The sequence below is a fragment of the Rutilus rutilus genome, assembly GCF_951802725.1.
Source record: "Rutilus rutilus genome assembly, chromosome: 1".
NCBI lineage: Eukaryota > Metazoa > Chordata > Actinopteri > Cypriniformes > Leuciscidae > Rutilus > Rutilus rutilus.
The window spans coordinates 39,527,433-39,550,368 of NC_140209.1; the positions used below are offsets into that span (position 1 = coordinate 39,527,433).

Here is a 22,936-nt window from a genome sequence, read left to right on the forward strand (position 1 = left end):
AAGTCCGTACAGTGTTAATTCGGTTCAGTTCAGTGTAAAACTCATCAATTATTACATGAGTTCAGTTCAGTTCTCATCCAATAGTGTCAGTGCAGTCAAATGTAGGCTATTATAATATTGCTGAATAAGCTATAATATGTACGATTTTTGTAATAAAATATCCCAAAAACATTTGCACAGTGTGATATATTTCCTGCAGTTGTGTACTTACAATGTCCCAAAAGTTCCCAAAGATTTTTAATTTCCGAGAAATTCCAGTTTTAAATAATGGCTCATCCCTGGTCATTGTCGCCTGTCAGTGACGTAATATCCTTGTTATCCCTGGTTTCTGCTCGTACTGCCATAGCAACCATGGCGACAGACGTGGACAACTGCAACTAGCGGCACGCTCACGCTGTTGTTATTTCATCCAAATATTATGGACCATGGCAAGCAGAATTTGAGACAAAAGGAGAACTAAAACGAGCATCAATATCAGCGTGGCGTTTTCAAGATGCCGAGAGCTACACGTCCGTGACTAACTTCGACTTGACAGAGTCGTGTGTCAAGTCGTGCATACGTGCATACTCGTGCATACTCGTGCATATGCAGTCGTGCATACTCCTGCATACTTTATTAGACAGGTGAGCAAATGTACATAAAACTAATCAATGTTATATGTTATATACAATGTTATATAGCTCAACATGATGAAATGTTAGAATATGATCAGTATGTTATTGTAATGTTGATCTAGCGTACTGCTAGTCTAATATAGCCAACAAACTAACACATAGAATAACATTATAATTTTCAACACACTCAAATGCACTTTAGTGTGATAGTGTAGACCAATTGAAACAGCGCTTCGTCTAATAAACTACTGTGTGAGTTATTACTATATTACTACTGAGTTATTACGATATTACTACTGTGTGAGTAGTAATTCTGCACTTGCGGGTAGTTCAGTAGAATGAAATGTCCTCATTCCTTTATATCCGCGGGACTCGCGTGTGTCGCTGATATCTGTCTCTCATTAGCAATCGCAACCTGCTTCATAACACAGTCATGTTAAAAACATCAGTGTATTCACTCATCCATAAACATTATTAGATCCATCAGCATGACGACAAGTTCCATAATTCCGCTTATGCGTCATCAACCTACGCCTTTGTTATTGTAAGATGTTAGCGACCCCTAGCGGCTAAAAAAATTACATATCGTACCTTTAAGTGTCCCCAACTAAGCAAGCCAAATGTGACGGAGGCAAGGAACCCAAACTCCATCGGTGCCAGAGTGGAAAATAACCTCGGGAGAAACCAAGAGACCAGTTCTCCTCTGGCCAAATGAACCAACATGGTGTGATTATGATTCCATGCTGCATTACAAGTCAGATTGCGGATTGATGTCATTAAGAATATTTCATCCTGTTCCAACATTCATTATGCTAATTATTAAGGTTCAGGAGGAGCCACTTATCTAATCTGCCAATCAAACTCGTTGCTGCCTGCCTGTCTCTGGTGATGGTTTTTCTGGCATCTGTCCTAGTCACCACCTCCATCCTCACTCCTTTAAGAGATTCTGCCTTATATACAGTAGCTGTCTTCAGCCATTAATAGTATCATGGCACAATTGGAGCTTGAGTTGAGCCTGTATTTTTTACAGTCTATGGTTGAGCCTCATTCTTGAGTCCCTCCTTTGCGTACAGCAAGCCAAATACCCGTACCCTTTCAGCAGTTCTGATGTAACATGAACATCATGTTTATTTTTCAGAGTAAAATGTCTCTCCTGGGTGATATGTAATTCACCTATAGCCTGCATCATGTCTAAAAGTGCTTGATGCTGGCATATTTCTCCTAAAGCAGTTTTCCTCTATCTAATTCTAAACCATTTGCCTCTAGCCTCTTGCAACAGTTATCTTATTCACTTATCTTACTGTATTATACACTCTCACCGGAACTCGACTCGCGTACGGTTGTTACCGGAAGCCAGTGATTATAGTTTATAAAGTTATAAATATGGGTATTTTTCTTACAAAAACACACCGCTTCGCTTCAGAAGGCCTTTATTAACCCCCTGGAGCCAGATATGGATTATTTTATGATGGATGGATGAGCTTTATTGGGCTTCAAAATCTAAGGTACCATTCACTCCCATTATAAAGCTGAGAAGAGCCAGGATATTTTTTTATATAATTCCGATTGTGTTTGGTTGCAAGAAGAAAGTCATTTATAGGATAGCTTAAGGGTCAGTAAATAATGGGACAATTTTTTTTGGTGAACTAACCCTTTAGTAATATTATTGTGTTATGGCTATTTTAACACATTTTGTGTACTGTAATTTTGTGTTGGTTATTTGTTAAAAAAATGCTTTCTATAATGTTATTAGGTATAGTCTATGTATAAAATAGGTATTTTTATTTGCATTCTTCTTGCAGCTGTAAATGGAAGATGCTTCAAACACTTGTTGTCGATGATGGAGATATGCAAGAAACTCACCCTCGCTTGTATGCACTCGAAGTATAAATGTAAACGAGATGAATGTAAAAGAACTGTATGCGAATTTGAGTGCATGTTAACTGTTTTTAATCAATGTCACTGAAGTTTTAATAAAGCGAGTTTGTTTTTTGCATTGCATGGTTTTGTCAAATTGTCTCAAAGATGGCACATTTCTGACAAAAATACAAATATAACACATTAGTGTGTAAAAGATCTAAACACACTTTGTGTTAAGATGGTTTACACTGGTTGAGTTAACACAAAATGTTTTATCCTTGTATAGACATGAAATAGCACAATTTGTTTTGTTTCCAACACATCGGTTTTATGAGTGTTGCAATGAAGTGCTCAGTGTCTTATTTCAAAAATATTTATGACTGCTAAAAGCTATCAGAACTGTCAGTAGAGTGTGTGAAACCACATGGAATATGATATTTTCAAATATTCATATTGAATATTTTCATATTTTATGAGATGCACGTTTTAATGGAGTTCAATACATGGTCTTTATATAGGGTGGTAGCCACAAGAGGCCTGTCTCCACCCATTCACTGCATTCTATCTGCAAAAAACTGACAGCTGAAATTTAATGTGCGTAGTGAACACTAGAGGTCTGCAAGATGTTATAGGGCATTTTAGAATTGGTTTTCTATGATGTAACACTGGGTGGCGCTGGATCACAGTACAGTGAACAGGACAGGGTCTGTAATGTCTGGATGGAGGATGTGCAGGTATGTTTGATGATGGTGATGATGAGGGCAAATTGGTGAAACCATATTAGAGAGTTAAAACACAATTGGAGCAAAATGGCTTTTCATATCATATGTTTAAAATCGTTTAAAATATTCAAATATCTGGGTAGTTTTTAAATCTCTTGCTTTTGCTAATTTTTAGGCTACTTCTAAACCAGTGCAGCAGATGCAGAACATTCTGGGATGATAATAATAATAGTAATTATTATAAAAAATAATCATTGGTATACAAATTAGAGCTACAAAGAATTTTCAGAGATAGCCTATATGAAGATGAAACATTATATGGACTTGTTCAGACGTTTGAGCCCCATGTCACCCTCATGTCGTTAAAAACCTTTATGACTTTCTTCTTTAAAACACATTGATTTTGGTTTCCAACATTTTGAAGATTTTGTAGCCAATTTGATTTCCACCTTTTTGAAGAATGTTGGAAACCAAACAGTTTTGGTAACTATTGACTTCCATTGTATGGACAAAAACAAACCAAAAAAAATCATAGGTTTGGAACAACATGAGAGTGAGAAAGTGATGATAGAACTATCTGGGTGAAATATCCATTCAAAGACTTTGGGTGACAAGATCAGTAACTTTGAAAGTGCAGTTTCCTAATTTCCAAAAAAAAAAAAAAAAAAAAAAAAAACTTATAGGCATAATATTACAGTTTTCTTTTCTGAGGTGGTAAATCAAGTGTTAAGTAGCTGTGAATAGAACATGACAGACAGTCATGGATCTGGATCCTGCTCTGAAAGAGGGTCATTGTGACTTGGATATAAGACTCTGAAAGAAACCCCATGTAGTTAAGACAATAACTCTGACCAGGCATTCAGGGAACAGTTTTGTTTTGTAGGCTTCATGCAGCCAAACTCTTTTTGTATCCTACTTTGTAATCTTCAGGCTACTTCAAACTGAAGAACTGACAGCATTGTTGGGTCTGAGAGGTAAGAAAAACAAAACTGCAAGTGTTATTTTATGTCCTATGTATTCTTTTAACTTGTAAGAAAACAAATCTGGAAAATTGCATGAATCATAGCATCCTACAAGACAACGCAGTTCAAAAATACTCAATCTTAATGGAAATCATCCTTACAGCATCCAGATAAATGACAACGAATTCCTTTAAACTACCTAGTATATATTTTTTTATAATTAATGAATAAGTAATTCAATAGACTATTTTTTAAATATTTTCTAATCGTGATTAATATATTTCACTACTTAGATTCTGGTATTTACTCATTAGATATATAATCCAATATAGACCATGCAGTATCATCACTAATAGATTTCATTACCTGCTAATAATAATTTTTAGTTTTGCATATACCTGATAAACTATTGTTAATGTTTCTCATGTCACTTGTTATTTGCTTTATTTTTGGTAATGAATCATCAATGGTTTTGTTAATAATTGTTACTAATGACAATTTAGCAATATTTGGAAAATGGAACTTGCCACTATTGACATAGGCACTACTAGAAGCAAAGGAAGTATTAGGGACTAATTCAATTCTACTGACTGGATTATTTACTAATTACAAATAATTACTAGTAGCATAACATTTTTTCGTTTTAAAGGATAAATTTGTTTCCAGTGCACAGGTGAGATGTCCAGCTGTAATCCACCTTTGGCAGTTGGCCAAAAGGTAGGTTACAAAAACAAGATCATAACAAAGTTCCCAGTGCCAGCTACAGGGTAATGGTGTTTTCAACAGCATGTCTTTATGATACAGCAGTGCACGAATGTAGACTCGTAGCATGTGGCTGTCAACACTGGAATAGGGGGGTGTTCCTACACTTTGGGACCGCCCTCTGGATGAAGCGGAGCCATTTACCACAGCAATGTCAGCCCAATCCACGGCTGGGGAAATGCACATTGCACGCTCCTTGTGTATTTCCATCGCAGCATAGAAAATAACGGGTCGACTACTACGGAGCGATGGCACCGCCGACTGACGCGTCTTCTCAACAGCCTCACGGATCCCAGGAAAAAAATGCTCGTGGGAATTTAAAGGAACATTGATTTTGCTGTATTTTAAAGCATCGCATCAACTCGGCTCAAGCTACCAAAACGTGATTGAAGCTGATTTATCTGATGATGGTCTTCTAGAACAAACTGTTCAGTTGTGGCCATCACAACGCAGACTGAAGATCCAATCCATCACCGATGCGTTAATCGCAAGTCCGTCGCCGTGTTGCTTGTCTTCTTGATATCAGAATAAGAACATCTGTGATTCATAGGAGCCAGCTGCACCAGCTCTATAGTATTCGAGCATCCTTCCGCCAGTGTGCATCATCATCACCATCATCATCATCATCATCATCGCGCCCTGCAGGTCCATCGCAAGAGGGAGGATCCGCAGAGGAAATCTCCGGGCAACACCACACATTCAGAGGATGCTTTGGATGTAAAATAAGTAACGATGGGGAAAGATCATGAATTACTTCAAGCGGTGAAGACTGAGGACCTGATGACGGTGCAGAAGCTCCTGCAGAGGCCCAAACCCGGGAAAGCAAGTAGGTCTTGCTTGATTTTTTTTAAAAAAGCGTTTGCGTTATTGCTTACCATGTTGTCATGGCTGGTAGGCAAGAGAGATCGTAAGTTGTTGGGTGTACTTTCTGATGAGAAGGAGAACACTTGCCCTACCTTTTAATTATGGCTGTATGTTTAGGATTTCACTCAAGCTGTTGAAAATACCAGAATATGTTGTGTTTTGGGTGCTGATTCTCTCAACAAGCTTCCTAACTAGCATTATCAACAAGGTCAATCAGCTTGGTGAACATCTTGGTTTTGTTGGTCCACCAACTAGACCAGCATAAACCAGCATGGCAATTCATTACTGGGCTGAGCTGGTCTTTTTCAGAACGATAGAGGGGTCCCATGTTGAATGTTCGATAGAGGGGTCCCATGTTGAATGTTCCAGACTTTCATATGATTATGGAGCTGATCCTGATGAGCATCACATCACATTTTATTTTTATTTTAATTAGTGATAAATGTTTTTGAAAGGCCAATATATTCACTTGATTTGCAATGTGATTCTGATGCTTTCCCCTTCGTAAAGGGGCGTTTCAGAGGTGGAATGCTGTTTGTGCGTGCATTAAAAAAGAGTTAGCCTATATGAACATTTTTAGGAGTAAAATGTGTTTCAACAGGCAACAACTTCTAGACAAAGCTGGGTGGTAAACATGATTTATTTTTAGAAGGGGGGGGGGGTGGGGGGGGGGGGGGGGGTGGATGCATTTCATATGGTGAGAAAAACACTCTCCCATTGAGAACTAGATTTGCTTGGCAGGTTCACACTATCATCTTAAAAGCTGGACTGAGCTTCTCATCGATGTTCTGCCTCGAATACCACAAACTGAGGTGGCTGCACATCAGGATGCACTGTGCTGGTCTGCTTTCTATCTCCTCCACCACATCTGTGACATTACCAACAGCATCTCACACAACAGCTCGACTGAGATTTCTTTGTCTTACGTGCCTGTCTGCGCAGAGCATGTTTGGATTATAATAACCCTTGGGGCTCAAGGCAGAGAGCCACAGCCGTCATGACGCTGAGCACCCAGGCTGTGTCTCGGCACTCGTCTGCCTGTTCTCCAGTGTGGCAGCAGCACACTCCTGCTCTGCTAAACACTGCCCCCTGTAATGATGGGGTGAACGAGCATGAGGTGCATCCACATCACTGCACTTTCACAATAGGAGAGAGAGGAATGAGCTGCCAGCGAGCTTCATCACTTGGCTTCTTGCCATCAGAGCAACACGTAGATGTATGCTGTTAACGATGACAGCTTTTTGACATTGAATATGTATGATGTTGCTCTGTGGGAAAAGCATACTCTTGGAGTATTATGTCTTTTAGTTGGTTATTTCAGGTCATGGTTGATTATTGTAAGTCATTTCACTTAGGAAGACTCAAATTGTGTTTATGAAAATCTGTGTTGAGTTCACATGTTCATGTAACATAGTTTTTTGTCACTCAAACAATGAGTCTGCTTCTTCAAACAGCGAGTCATATGCCTCTGTGAAAGTGTTGTTGGTTAGCTTTTATGTAAAGCTCCACCTCTGTATTGGAAACACAAAGCTACCCAGAAGCCAATTAGTTCCAGTCAGAGCAACTGCAGTCTCCTGCTTGACAGTGATTGGTTGGGCTGGATGCTCTCTGTGCTCTGTAACAAAGTTTTGGTCAATTGACTGAAATGCAGCACCTGCATTTGTTTTGTACGAAAATCCTATTATTATAAAATCATAGCTTATTAGTTTAAGGACTGTAGCTTTGAACAATCAAGTGCCTGGTGTCATGATGCCAACATTGAATTGTTGTGTGTTTGACACATGCAAGTTCCCTTATACATTTGTAAACATTTTTAATATGAATGTAGAGTTTATTTCTGGCTATTACTAGTTGCCTAGATTTACTTTTACATTGTTACAGCATTTAATTTAATTTTAAAGGGGTCCTATTATGCTTTTGAACTTTTTCAACATTAGTTGGTGTGTAATGTTGCTATTTGAGCATAAAAAACATCTGCAAGGTTACAAAGCTCAAAGTCCACTCCGAAGGGAGATATTTTTATATATAAATAATATATAGATATATTTAAACGCTTTTTTCCTGGGCTTTGTGAAGTCACAATGCTACTCATTTAAATAATCCCCACCCACGGAATTCACAAAAAAATGGTGCGAGGCCTGGCTGAGCTGCTGCTATGTCAAAGAGACGCTGTTTTTTCCACCCCTTTTCCAAAACTCATTTGTTTGACCTTCCTAAGGCTTCCTAATTGATTTTAAGCACTGTTGCTAAAAATGATACCCCAACATTTATCTATGTGCTGCACATTTCACGGAGAACAGTAGACAGACAGAGTACAATGCAGGCTATACGCACAAAAGCTTCTCCTGAAATGGAGCAGTTCCCAATTTGTCGGGACAATCTGTTGTTTGTGGATCACAACTTGTAAGTACGTCTTATTATTTGTAGTTGCGTTTCTATTAACAGTTCCTATTATAAGTTTAATAGTTGCTGTGATGTAAACAAAGGGCAAAGCGTTTGCCTCCGCTAGCCTGCTAACTAACATTACAGTACTGATGTAGTGTTTACGGTAGCATTTGTAAGCTCTTGCTTTTGTAAGACTGTTCACCGCCCCTTAGGAAAATTAACCATGGTTTTGTGATCGATTACTGTTTGTATTACCATAGTTTTCAGACAAATATCATAATTAAATGGTGTATAACATCGTACCTAAAATGTATAAGAAAATTACGGGGGAAAAAACACACCACTCTGAAAATTTCCTGTGAAATCTGTTCTTGTAAAGTCCTTGTAAACGATCCTCTTGTTTGTTAACATTCTGAATTCTGAATCAGGCTTGAATTGGTTTGAAATTGACGCCATCCTTCATATTTACACCTTTCCCCAACACACACTAAGTGGTGCCAATCACAACACACTGGGCCAGCTAACCAATCACAGCACATTTCATATTTCGGAAAGAGGGGCGAAAATAGGGGACATATAATGTATCTATCTATCTATCTATCTATCTATCTATCTATCTATCTATCTATCTATCTATCTATCTATCTATCTATCTATCTATCTATCTATCTGTCTATCTATCTGTCTATCTAAAAATAGCTTGCATCACGTATATTGTAAATTATTGGCAATATTATGAGGTGAGTTCAGACAACATCATAAAACATCCCTCAAAAAGTGAAACAAAGCTGCTGGCCGAACTCATATTTGCACTCACTGCCAGTCAATATTAAGACAGTGGCTTGGAGCCCTGTAGCTAATCCAAATAATCATTACTTTCACTGCTTAGTGTGATGATTGAATTACAGTGCAGATGGCTTTGAGTGAGTCGCAGAAGAGAGAGAAAGAAAGGAGGAAAGAGTGCTGGGAGGGAAAGCAAGAGAAGCAGAAATAAAACAGCGGAAAGACATCAGTTACTCTGACATAGCGAAACGTTCACATCTCACTGGACCGTTGGCCACCTTTGGGGGATTTTAGTGGTGAGCACGACTCTAGTGCAGATGTCTCACGCAAGAAGCGTTTGTTTCTCAATGGGGGTGAAGCTCCTTTTCTGTTCATTTATCCGAAGTACTGAGGTCTGAATTCTGAGGTGTTACTGTGTATATGAGCCCAGAGGGAGAGTGAATTGGAAAGAGTGTTTCCAGACGATTTCTGCGCAGCATTTTTCCACATATTCAGCACATTCTCCACCTTTTCCACAAGCATTCAATGCAGAACCCTACAGAAAGAACATCTGGAATACAGTATATCTCATTGCAGTAAATTGCTGATTAGATTCATTAGCATGAAGTGAGTGGAACATTGCAGAGCGTGACTCAACATACTGATGATGAAGACATGACGGGATGGGTTATCTATTCTCCACCTCTACAACCTGTTCACATATCCCAGCAGCAATTAGAGACAAGCTATTTTAGCAGTCGAAGCATATGGGGTCCCAAAGGGAAAAAAACTCAGATCGTTGTAGGCCTCGCTCACTCTGCTTTCCTCTGCCGGCTTGATTCTGATGTTTTGGAGTGAAATGAATCTGGTGAGAAAATGAAAGTAGGGGTGTAGTAGTGTAGTGCTATATTGATGGATGACAGTGAGCTCACCGAAGTACTAATACTGTTGAGATTGGTTGGAGGATTTTTTTTCACTGTATATAAGCTCATAGTCTGCAGCGGGTCTCCATGGAGACATCATATGTGTGACTATCCAGGACAGGTGTAAATTAAATGTAGATGCTTGACATGGCATGCTTTATTAAATGTCCAAGGTTGGATATCTTATTGGGTGGTCAAATGTATATAATATAGTTCAGTAAGTACTCACAAATCTCTCTAAAGAGCTGAACATCGAATTACACATTTGCGGTCGTCTTCCAGGATGTTTTCTCTTTTCACACAAATAATTAAAATAACACAGTGAACAGAAATAGTGGAACAAATGGTTAAGTGTGAAAGTGTTGTATTTATTTGAAAACATACTTTTTTTTTTAAATAATTTGTTTCCTCTGTATATGCTATAGTATAGTGCTGTGGCATTTTTCAGAAACTAAACCATTTGGCATCATTAAAGTAACAGCAATTACACATTATCATAAAGATGTCCAAATTTGCTTGTATTCACCCTGTATTATGAAGCCCATGCATAATGCTGAATATTAAGCTTTTAAGATATAAAACACCTTTGTCTAAGAAATGGGTCATTTTCTTTGATACTATATATATTTAGCTGAGGAATAGACATTTATTTAGTTGCTATTGAGTCAAAGCAGAACCCCCCCCCAATAACATCGATGACAGGACAAAAACTGTTAGAGCTGTCAATTTATGATAAAGTTTCTTATTCTGTTATTATCTTATGTAATTAAAAAGTCACTTGATGTGATATTCAAAATATGTTTTTGAAATTAAAACGTTTTTTTTTAGTAGACTACATTTTTTAGTTGTATTAGTCTATTTTAGACTATGTAAAATGTTTCAGTGCTCAATTTGTTAACATTAGTTAATACGGTAACACTTTAGTTAGGGTCCAATTGTCGCATTTAACTAGTTGCTTGTTAGCATGCATATTACTAGGATATTGGCTGTTTATACTTATAAAGCACATATTAATGCCTTATTCTGCATGACCATATTCAACATCCCATAATCCAACCCAATACCTTACAACTATATACAACTTAACAACTACCTTACTAACTATTAGTAAGCAGAAATTAGGAGTTTATTGAGGAAAAAAACGTAGTTAATAGTTAGAAAATAGTGAGAATTGGACCCTAAACAAAAGTGTTACCGTTAATTCATTAGGTATCATAAACAAACAATGTACAACTTTTTTTATCTGCATTTATTAATCTACATTAATGTTAACATACTATTATACATTGTTAATTCATTGATAATACTTGAAATACTAATGGATTAGAATTGTATATGTAGAAATTAACATTAAACAAGATTAATTCAGTAAATGCTTTGATAGTATTGTTCATTGTTATTTTGTGCATTAACTATTATATTAATGTAATTTATTCCCGTGATGTCAAAGCTGAATTTTCAGCATCATTACTGCAGTCTTCACTGTCACATGATCCTTCAGAATCATTCTAATATGATGATTTGATGCTTAAAGAAGCATTTCTTATTGTCATACATGTTGAAAAAAGTTGTGTTGCATAATATTTTTGGGGAAACTGATGCTTTTATGGACTCATTGATGAAAAGACAACAGCATTTATTTGAAATAGAACAATGTTAAGTCTTTACTAAGTTTAATGCATCCTTGCTGAATAAAACATATGTGCATCTATATCATTCGATACAGGATTTGATACCATATTGTGCAAATGTCCTTCCCAATTGTAATGGCTGCTGACCCTGTGAGCACATATCCATCCAGATCTCCTCATTCACACTCCAGATGGGAACTTTAATCATGCCTGAGTCTGTAAGGATCAGATGGATTCAGGTTTGCTAGATATGTGATCCATTTGTCTGCTGTAGCCCGGCAAATATGGCCTCCAGACAGAGACATCTGCACTATTTCTCAGCCGACAGCCGCAATTCTCCACACAGCTGCCTGTCGGTCAGCTCACCCCAATCCAACATCTGGATGTGAAGATCCTCAATATCTCTCAAGATTCTTTATTTTCAGTAACATTGGGCTTACTGAGTCACTCTTAGTGAGTCACTCATTAAATCTGTTTATTTGCAGTGAGGATTATGATTAATGACTCTTGCAGTGACTGTTGTTAGAAACTCATACTAATAATAATGTAAAAAAGTGTGTGCACTTTCCAAAGGTTTAGTAAAAATGTGAAAATCTGTGGTGATGGCATGGAATATATTTCAGAATATGTAAGAAAGAAGGAGGTACTCACTTAATAACATTAGAAATTGATTGAATTGGAGAAAAAAAAGGGTTCTTTAAATAAAAAGTAACCATTAATCATATAGAATACAGATTAAATACACCATTTCAAAGTATTCATATGAATGTGTGCTGTAATACATTAAAAGTTATGTTTATTTCACTTTATTTATATTAAAAAACAGCCTTAAAATTCAGTTTCGGTTATCAACATTCTGCTATATTGTTAGTTTTCAGGCGATGTTCTGTAACACTGCAGCATATAAGAAATGACAAAGCACACAGTCCACTTTTTCCACCCTCTCTCTCCGTCCACCCACCTCCACTATACCCACAACTCCATTGTGTGAGGTTACATAACAGCATCCTCTGTTTCTCTTCACACCTCTCATTGATGTTCACAATAGCGCAAGGTTTTATAGACTTTTTGAACCGTACAAGGGCATTTTTCAATTTTTCAAACAGCCAATTTGCTGATTTTTATATATGAAATCATCAAAACTGCAATTGTGCTCTCAAGGCTATCATAAGGAAACTTAAACAGATTTCATGTGTACCATGCTGTGGTGTCTGATCAAAGTGATAGCGATAAGCACATTTATACATGCCAGAGTATGTGGCTGGAATCAGCAACAGTTAATGTGCTTAAGAATGCTGCCGCCTCCTCTACCTCCAGGATTATGTGGGTCAGGTCCCCAGATTAAGGTCATGTGTTGTAAATGCTCCAGGGGACCAAGGCAAAAACAGGACAATGGGTGGTTGACATTTTCTTAGTCAACTATTGTTGTGTTACACATACTACAACTGATACCTCATTATTTTCTATATGATCTCTGCTTTTACAAAATGCAAAAAGGTCATACATTCTACAATACATTTCTATAATGTTAAGATTAGTTTTAAAACATATTTAAATGGAAAACAGTTCTTTTAAATTGACATCTTTAAAAAAAAAAAAAACTTTTATATGTTTACAGCATAATGTTGTGATGCCTATAGCATAATGGGTTTGCCATATTGCATTATAGGAGTAGCACCAAAATAAGTTATGGTGTAAAGGATTCTGAACTGTTCAGGGAACATAATATTCTTCTGACAGAACTTCAGAAACACTGTCAAAATAGTCTCCCACACATTCTCCAAGAGTGTCATCTCTGCTTCCCTAGCTCCCATGTGTAGGATCGTTTCATTTGTATAATTTTTCTTTTAAATAAACCTCTTGCCGCTCACCAGATCACACTTTCCCAGAGGGGGCGATTGAAGCCAGGCATTTGTCTCTGCAGCCGACCCAGTCTGTTGAGGAAATGGACATTTTCTCCCCCTTGTGACATTAATCTTCCTCCCAGTGTAGCCCCAAGTTATTTCAAACCAATCTAGTCTGTGAATTAATTCTCTGCACTCAGGCCCACTTTTAATAAATCATAACTCGCACTCTGTGATAAATCAGTCACGCGCATGGCAAAAGTTTCACCTTTTTGAACTGTTTTCTTTGCCTGTTCTCTTTTAGCGATAATGAATTTTCTAATGGATTCCTGATGATGTCATGTATTACATCCCTATCAAGCAGAGGGGATAAAAACACATTTCCTTAAGCTTTTCCATTTGATGAGACCTCATTGCTTGAAATGGCAATGAACAAATTTAAGTTATAATCAGATTTTCCAATAATATTCCAAAAAAAAAATTTTTTCATTTGACCTGTTTGTCTTATCTTAACATGCACAGACCATATAACAAGCTAGCCTCTAATAATGGATCTAATTGAACTTTATGATGAAAGGTTTTGGAATGCCCTTTAAGATCCATCTTTAATCTGGTCAGAACTGCATCTTGGTACTAAATGTTGAAAAAACATTTCCCATTTGTCTTCAGTTCAAATAATTATTCCACTGTTCTTGTTCTCTCAATAGTGAAAGGGCTTGTAGATGCTTTGATGAGAGCAATCAGTAGGCTGTTTGCATAAAGATCCTTTTCTTTGTGTTGTCTGAGGTTGAAGGTAAAAAATATCATGGAGACGGTCTACGGTCTATAACTGAAGCCTGTACACACTAATTAAATCCTTGGAGGTTATTGAGTCGTTGTGCTATTGGTTTCTAGTATGCATTCAAACTCCATGTCATAGCCATAGCCTTTATTGTGCCGCTGGTCATTCGCGTAAAGTTCTTTCTTATGTCACAAAGAAAATGTCATTCAGACACTTTGTCTTTGCAAATCACTGTTAGTGTGAACTCCTCTTTAAGACATAATCTCCTGTCAGGTTGATTCTTAAGAGTGCTTTAAAAGAATCGGCACCGAGAGCTCCATCGCCTAAATAATGTAATAAAACAGTGCTTTGTGTTTCTGTGGACTCATTGTAGATTTTTCCGCAGATTCATCCATTATGATTGTGTTCAAACATGGTCATAATACATCTTATTTTGTGAAAATGCATGTTTCCATACTGTATGTGGCTACGTTGTGGCTCACAATACTTGGCTTTGCCAAAACAACATGGTACAATTACTCGTGGAAATCTGAGTGACTTGTAAGATTTCAGTTTCCTCAACTCTTAATTGATATAATGATAATGGTAACTACACAGTAACTATATTAACATCCACACAATTGAGCGATAATGCTGCAGTTTTGTCATCAGCCTCTTGAAATCCTTAAGCTCTTTAAAGTCAGCTGAATTCTGAATAGCTGTCAGTGTTTTATCGTTCATCAGCTGAATTTGTTTTGTGAAAGTGATTCCAATGATATCGTTCATCTGTCGTTATTGTTATACCAGTGGTGTGGACTTTACTATTCACATACAATTAGAACAATTGTTAACATTTTCTTGCTACAGTTATCGTCTTTGGTGTTAACTGCCTTTAATCCAAAATGCAAATAACTGTTCCTGAATGTAATGCGGTGCTAACAACCACCAAAATAGACAAATCCAATTTTGATCTAGGTTGGAAACTAGTTAACATTTAGTTTGAAAGCTCAATTTAACCGTTGTGTAATTTACAGTCAGAGATGTCCATTGAGAAAAGGGCTTATCTTGTATTTGGATTATAATCTGCAACTGGTTATTATTGAGAATTGAATTTCATGCCTATTGACCCAGTGACTGATATCTCACCTCTCATCAGGCTCTGCAGGTTGAGGATGTTTCCCAGCAATCATAGCAGCCCTAGCCTACTGGTGGACTGTTTGCTGGCCTAAAGAGATCAGGTTCAAATATCAGGCTGTTTCTCCTGTGTGTGTGCTAATGGTGCCCAACAGGGCAGCAGGCAGATGGTGCCAGGGTTTACAGGTGCCACACTGTGAGAGTGGTCCTGGCAGAGATTAGGGACTGAGAGCGCTCGTGTTGGGATGCCCAGGATGAAGATAAAAAAGTTGCCCATAGTTCATGTCATGATGCTGTTTGCTATGGAGATTCACATATATTTTTGTCTAGTTCAGCTAGTGACTTTGGCTGTGATAAAGTTGGATGCATACTGCATTGAGCTGAGCATACATTCCTTCAGACTGTGGCATCACTCAGGAGTAGCTCTAGATAACAGATGCCTTGTCCTGGGGATCTGTCAGACCCATCCATGCTTTTCTTATCGTTTGCTATCTTTCTCTCTCTCTCTCTCTCAAACAGATGCCTTCGTCCTGCAGTGATGTGTGGGTAGAGAAGGCCCTCCAGCACCAAATTATACTTGACATTTTTTGTTGAATCTGTAATTTTCCTAGCTTTCAACAGACAGCTTTTAGTCTCATATATTTAAAGTCAGTATGAAATGGAAGTTGCGATTGCTTTTCATCCCTATTGTGAGTGAAATGGCTTCTCAAATGAGAAAAATATGTCATTGCGTGAATGAGATTAGAGCCCTGCATTTCAGCCCGAGCCCGACGGGCCCCGACTTTTTTACGCCCCTAGGGCCGGGCTTCGGGCCAATTTTCACGTCATAGTTCACATGCGGGCCGGGCCTCGGGCCTTTTTTGGGTTATCCTTCTTTTTATATTTTTAGACATTAATTAAAAAAATATGAGAAGTTGACGTCGACGATAGAAGAACAAACATAGAAAGACATTTAATAACCTCATAACTTTCATAATCTTATAATTACACTGACATATTGACATGACAGTCTCACGCACGCAAGCACGCGCACACACAGAAGGTTTCCCGTCAGCGCAACCAACGATTCACCTCACGTGCAAATAATGCAGAATATTAAGAGAAAAATCGCAGAGTGATAGAAGAGAGGACTGGGTTAAAATCTCCAACTGTGGATGCTATTCTTTTTCTCCAAGATGCTCTGTAAGAGACTGTTCTAACTTTTCGTTTGATTGGACTTTATTTTCGTTTAACTGTTGGAAACTAGGCTACTGATGTTTTTCGTTTTTCGTTTGATTGATTGGACTTTATTTTCGTTTAACTGTTGGAAACTACTGGAAAAAAGAATGGCCATGTTCTGTGGTGCATTTTTGAGGTAAGAACCTTTTGATTTTTTAAATTTAATTTGCTCTGTTGCTCATTTCGTTTGCGAGCGCTGTTGCGAGCAGCCTGAGCCTGCCTCAGTATTTCAAAAAAAATTTACTCACTGTGGTTTAATAAATAAACATTAAACTAACTGTCTGTGATATGCTTGAAGTGTTTTATATCTATGGATTTTATTGTAGCCAAGTAAAGTATTAGCGTTGATTTGAGAGGCTAAATTGATCAAACATGTTTTACTCGCTGTTGGCTCGGCTGCTTGGTCGTAATTTTTAGCGCAATTTTCCACCGGACAAAATTGCGATTGTTAACTCATGATTTCTGTTCTGTCTGTGCGCACCAATCTTACACTTCTGTCTACTCCTCAACTAGACCACCTAGAGACTTCGGGTTTTCGGCATTATGTTAAGGAAGGTCTAATCTCGGGAACGCACAAAAAAAATCCAGGAAAAGATTTACTATCTCTTAGTGTTGTGATCCCATGACGTCAGAAAATTGCGCTAACACTCACTGAGTTTTTATTACTTTTTTTTTTTTTTTTAAATGCTCCAAACATTTGTCTAAATTAACTTAATAAAGAAAAGAAAAGAAAAGAAACATAACTAACAAAACGGACATATTTTAATGGCTGCAAATAGGGCAGGCTGCCGCTGTAAAAAAAAAAAAAAAAAAACGGGCTCGGGTCGGACTCGGGCTGATAATTCTGATGAGCTGTCGGACACGGGTCGGGCTAGGGCCTGAGCGTCTCGGGCCAGGGCCGGGCTCGGGCCTAGATTTGAGGCCCGTGCAGGGCTCTAAATGAGATGTCAATAACTATTCTTAAGTTTGATTTTGTAATGACTTTAAAGGAATAGTTCATAGTAAAAAAAAAAAAATTACAAAAAAATTATTATTTACTTCCCCTAATGTAATTTCATACCTGTATGTTCTTCTGTAATCTTCCCCTTCAATAGGCTGTTAAATGGTGGGCTGTTGCAATGTTGAACTCAGGGCCCCTACTTGTGAATGATTCATTCAGACCAGTTTTGTGAACTATCAACCGATTTATTGAAAAGATCAAACTTAAAGGGATACTCCACTTTTTTTGGAAATAGGCTCATTTTACAACTCTCCCAGAGTTAAACAGTTGAGTTTTACCGTTTTCGAATCCATTCAGCCGATCTCCGGGTCTGACGGTACCACTTTTAGCATAGCTTAGCATAGATCATTGAACCGGACAAGACCATTAGCATCTCTCTCAAAAAAATGACCAAAGAGTTTCGATATTTTTCCTATTTAAAACTTGATTCTTCTGTAGTTACATCATGTACTAAGACCGATGGAAAATGAATGGTTGCGATTTTCTAGGCTGATATGGCTAGGAACTATACTCTCATTCCTGCGTAATAATCAAGAAACTTTGCTGCCGTACCATGAGTCCAGCAGGCGTAATGATATGACGCAGCGACTGATAATAGTCCCCAGCTCAGTAACTTCCAACGTGACCGGGACTAAGTTTGTCTAACCTATTAGACCTATTATCAGGCGCTGCGTCATATCATTACGCCTGCTGGACTCATGGTACGGCAGCAAAGTTTCTTGATTATTACGCAGGAATGAGAATATAGTTCCTAGCCATATCAGCCTAGAAAATCGCAACTTTACATTTTCCGTTGGTCTTAGTACACGATGTAACTACAGAAGAGTCAAGTTTTAAATAGGAAAAATATCGAAACTCTTTGGTCATTTTTTTTGAGAGAGATGCTAATGGTCTTGTCCGATTCAATGATCTATGCTAAGCTATGCTAAAAGTGGTACCGCCAGACCCGGAGATCGGCTGAATGGATTCGAAAACGGTAAAACTCAACTGTTTAACTCTGGGGGAGTTGTAAAATGAGCCTATTTCCAAAAAAAGTGGAGTATCCCTTTAAAAGAATGTTTCAATGTTACTGTGGCAATCAGGGTGGGGCCGAGAGCAGTGGGAATGGAGCAGGCCGGTGGTGCGAGTGCTAATGAGTGTCGGTCTCGAGTCTCACGGAGGAGCTCTAGAAGGGTTAAAAGGAGGATTGAAAACAGTGAGGGACGAGAGAGGACCAGGCCTGGACTTTATGTTGTTGCCTTGCTTTGGTTTATGCGTCAGTCGTCTGTGAGGGGCTGCCGCTTTACTTTCGATTTGTTGTTTATTTATTTTGTGATTAAAGTTTTACGTTGAACGTTTGTCGGTTTCCGCCTCCTTCCCTGAACACAATTTAATGAGTGTTTCCCATGGGTATGTTTGAGTGTCTGTCTAACAGTAGCTTGCTCACGTATTAGACTACTCATATTACTCATGAATGCGTCAAGAAGAGCTAGAACTGAATAATAACTGAAATATTGTTTGGCTTCAAAAGACTTGAAAAAAGACTATGGAAACTTTTGATTCTTTCACCTTTTGCATCCTGCAGAAGAAAGAAATTCATCAGGTTTGGAACAACATGAAGATGAGTAAATGCTGACAGGATTATTATTTTTGGGTGAACTATGGAAAATAGCAAGCTACAGTAGTGTTTGAGTGTAGATAGACTACTCTCAAACATATCCATGGGAAGCACTCAATAATTTACATGACCTTGCAAAGTTTGCCAGAATGTAACAGTGAGTCGACTGCTGGAATTACCCTTATTAACAATGTTTCACAGCTAACATTTGAAATACTATATTCCCACGCTCATTTATATTGTGGCGTGTCTTTTGACTCCCAGTATCTCATTGTATGTCTGTTCACCCCACCCTTAAACCAATATCCATGGAGATGACTTACAAAAATGGGTTATTGTGGCAACTTGCATTTCCAGTTTCAGCTATAGAATTAGTCTCATTGTCAGCGCCTTGTTTGGATAGATGGTAAGCCACACTGATAGCGCTCCATGAATATATAATTTGAGAAGTGCTGCCAGCTCCTTACCAACATCATACTATCAGCGTGTGTTATCTTAGAGCGCAGCTCCAGCTGTTAGCTAAAGTGCAGTGTTAAGCTTAAGTGGAGGCTCTTCAGGAGCTTGACAGGGTCTATGAGCTGGAACACACTGCAGTGAATGGGAGCTGTTCTTCAGAAAGTCCACTGGAGAATGGAAGATAATAGAAATACTATCCTTTATCTAGCCTTTAACTCTTCATTTTATTTTGTGGCTCTGCTTGGCTCAGTAGAAAATAATAAATGGGTCAATAGAAAAATGTAGTACATGAAAATAACTGTTTTCTTTTTTCTTTTCTTTTTTTTTACCATTATTTGTATTTTAGTAAATGGAAAACCTAATATTTATCTGTGTTTTTATTAACTGATTACTTTGATCATATTGTAAATTTGAATACATATAGTGTCAGTAATGCTTAATTGATTTAATTTTTTTTGGGCCTATCAATTTCTCAAATAATTATAGATTGTCACAGTTACTGCTTTACTGCCTTACTGCTTGTGTCCAGAGTAAATGTGATGTAACTGTAGGCTGTGATGATTGACAGATTACAACCACAATAGTTTGCTTGACATGTAAAACATTAGATTTCTAATGGTTGATGTCCTGAGGACAAGATGTGTTCCATAGTCCTTCCAGCCAACGATTAATCAGCTGGGTTTGAGTGTCTGCTGATGCAGCGTTATAGCACTTCATTACATGGATGAGTGGTCTTAATCTATCCTGCTAGTCCTTAAACCACAGAGTCCTCATTATTGCTACTCCACAGGCTCAGCCTCCTCTCTCAGTATCCTGCAAGACTGCCGCCTTAATCTCAGTCCAATATGCCATTTCCTCCTATACAAACGTTGGCCTGATTCCATATTCACTGGCTAACTGCGCTTTTGGGAAATGGGAGCGGGCTTGAGTAGTCCTGACCCCCTATCCTGTGCAGCACAATGCAAGAAGCCCTATCATAGACAGGAAGGAGTTTGGTTCCTGGCACATGGAAAAAGCTCTTTGTGTTCCAAGACCAAGCGGGGAAAGGAGCTCGAATCTCCCTGCTGGAGGAGATTAGGCCCTGGAAGAGTATCAAGAGCAGGGCGGTTTTAGTGGCACTGTCGTTCTGGGAGCCGTTTTCTTCATATATCCATGTGTTGTGTGTAGCATTTCATCCTGTAATTCACTCACGCTGGATTTGTTTACTCCTTCTGTGGCAGAAAACGAGTTTAAATGGATAGTTCACCTCCAAAACTCCATCACGTCGTTCCTAACCTGTAATCGTAATGTAAAAATGCTTTAAAAATTGTAGTGCACATGTGCAGCTTAGATAACAGGTACACAAAGGGTTTCTCAGGCACATCAGGAGTTTGTTAAAACATGAATGTTAATGTTTTTGCAAATGTCAAACCAATTTTTTGTTGATCTTTTTCGAGTTTGGAGTTGGTAAGAATTTTAAAAGGTTTTTGAAAGAAGTATCTTATGCTCACCAAGGCTGAATTTATTTGATGCAGTAAAAATAGCAATATTGTGAAATATTATTACAATTTAAAATAGCTGTTTTGTATTTGAATACATTTTAAAATGTACTTTATTCCTGTGATGCAAAGCTGAGTTTTCAGCATCATTACTCCAGTCTTCAGTGTCACATTATTTTCTTCTCAAGAAACATTTCTAATTATTATCATTATGTTGAAAACTGCGCTGCTTAAAAAACGATGCTAGATTTTATTTCAGGATTCTCGGATGAATAAAAAATTCAAAAGAACAGCATATATTTATATGACAAAAATACTGATAAATGTTTGTGATGAAGAGTTGTTTGATTTCATCCATCTCTGCATATTGGAAGCTTCTATTGTCACTTTTAATTATCTAATTATCTTTTTAATTATTTGTCAAAAATATTTAAAGATTTAGTTAAAGTTTGGTCTCTTATAGTTTCACACACCTTTTTTATGTTGCACCTTATATTTAATTTTTTTTTTTTTTTTGTCCAAATAAAATTAATTAAAATGAATGAATATGACATGGCAAAATACTGACTAAATTTATTGGGTCAAAAGGCAAAAATTGTGAGCAAAAAAAGAAAGAAAAGAAGAACAGCTTTGACACTCATCCAAGTGGTTTCAGCTATTATGAAGCGATGGTGGAGATTCCCTGGCACTGAACCGCATCACAACGTCATGCTACTCATGAATCGCTGCCTCCAGATGGTGTGCATCACAATCACTGTGTGAAACGGGGCACATTTGCAGGGGTAAAGATGAAAGGACGAAATTCTAAGTAGCTGACAAGTCCCGAAGGCCCACCCTGGTTCAGAGATGATTTCATCTTCACCCTGGCAGTTGGTTACGTTTGTGTCTTAACATTTGTAGATTTGACGGATAGCATGTGAGTGCAAAGCAGCTATATATTTCAGACCCTCAAATCAAAAAAGAGATGCCATGATCAGTTATCATCACAGAGTGAAAAGGCCTCTGCTTTTTGGCACTGGAACAGTTGACAGTGTCCTGTCCTAAGATTTGTGCACCCTCAGAGGAACGTTTCCAACACAATTCCCATTAAGTGGATGCTTTCATTATGACAATAACTTGGATAAGGTTCCTATGTCTATATATCTTGTCAACTAATGGAATTTATGATTGCTGATGGATGGCTTCTGCTCGGGGTGACCTGCGGTGTTGGCTCCTTGCTGACATTTGTCGAGCGCTCCGTAATGGAAACTGAGTGTCAGAAAGCACAACATTTCAGGCAAGCACAACAAGTAGCGCTAGATGCAAAAAGAGTCCTGGGAGAAAAGAGTTCAGAATGATCTTTAAGAGATAGTTCACTGAAAAAATGACAATTATTTTATCATTTTCTCACCCTCATTTCACCCTCAAGCAAGATTTTTTTTGTGTGTGTGTAACTATTCCTTTAAGTAAAGAAATAATTAAATTAATCGGAATCAACAGGAAGTTCCTTTTCAAATCAAGTAGTTAAATGTTGACGTTAGATGTCTTTAGTAATTACGCTCTCTGCTTTCTGCAGAGTGTCTTAAAAGAAACTGATCAATGAGATTTTATGTCTGTATTTGTGTCAGTCATTGTTATTCAGAAAATGCAGTGAAACATTGCTTATTCAGAACGCATAGTGTTTAATAAAGCATGGTTCATTATCTCTTGACAATAAATTATAAGGTTAGATAAATCCGCTACAAAAACAGAGCTTGTTCACTTGCATGCAAACTCAGGCCTCAATAATTTTAAGTTGTGATTTTAATTAGGAGAGCATTAATGATACCAGATAGGCTGTAATTTGCTGGTGGGAAAGAAGTACTGCAGCCTCATTTGACCCAGCATTCATTATAGTTACAGTGTGAACTGTGGAAAGAATAGACAAAGCAGTCCCATGTAAAGCCTTACGAAGACGTGCCCGCACACAAACAGAGATTTGATGA

General features: G+C 37.8%; 1 protein-coding gene across 8 annotated transcripts in view; it reads left to right on the forward strand.

Moving 5' to 3' along the window:
• Window positions 1-5,049: 5,049 nt before the first annotated feature.
• The window catches only part of caskin1 (CASK interacting protein 1), a 113,598-nt gene continuing 95,711 nt past the window's right edge, over window positions 5,050-22,936 (forward strand). For 4 of the 8 annotated variants that reach the window (XM_084434386.1, XM_084434387.1, XM_084434390.1 and 1 more), the window contains exon 1: window positions 5,051-5,746. In XM_084434386.1, coding sequence (XP_084290512.1) covers window positions 5,653-5,746 — 94 coding nt within the window. In that variant the 5' untranslated portion in view covers window positions 5,051-5,652. Of the gene's footprint in view, window positions 5,747-22,936 lie in introns of all 8 variants that reach the window. The other 4 variants (XM_084434389.1, XM_084434391.1, XM_084434392.1 and 1 more) reach the window with 2 other exon arrangements.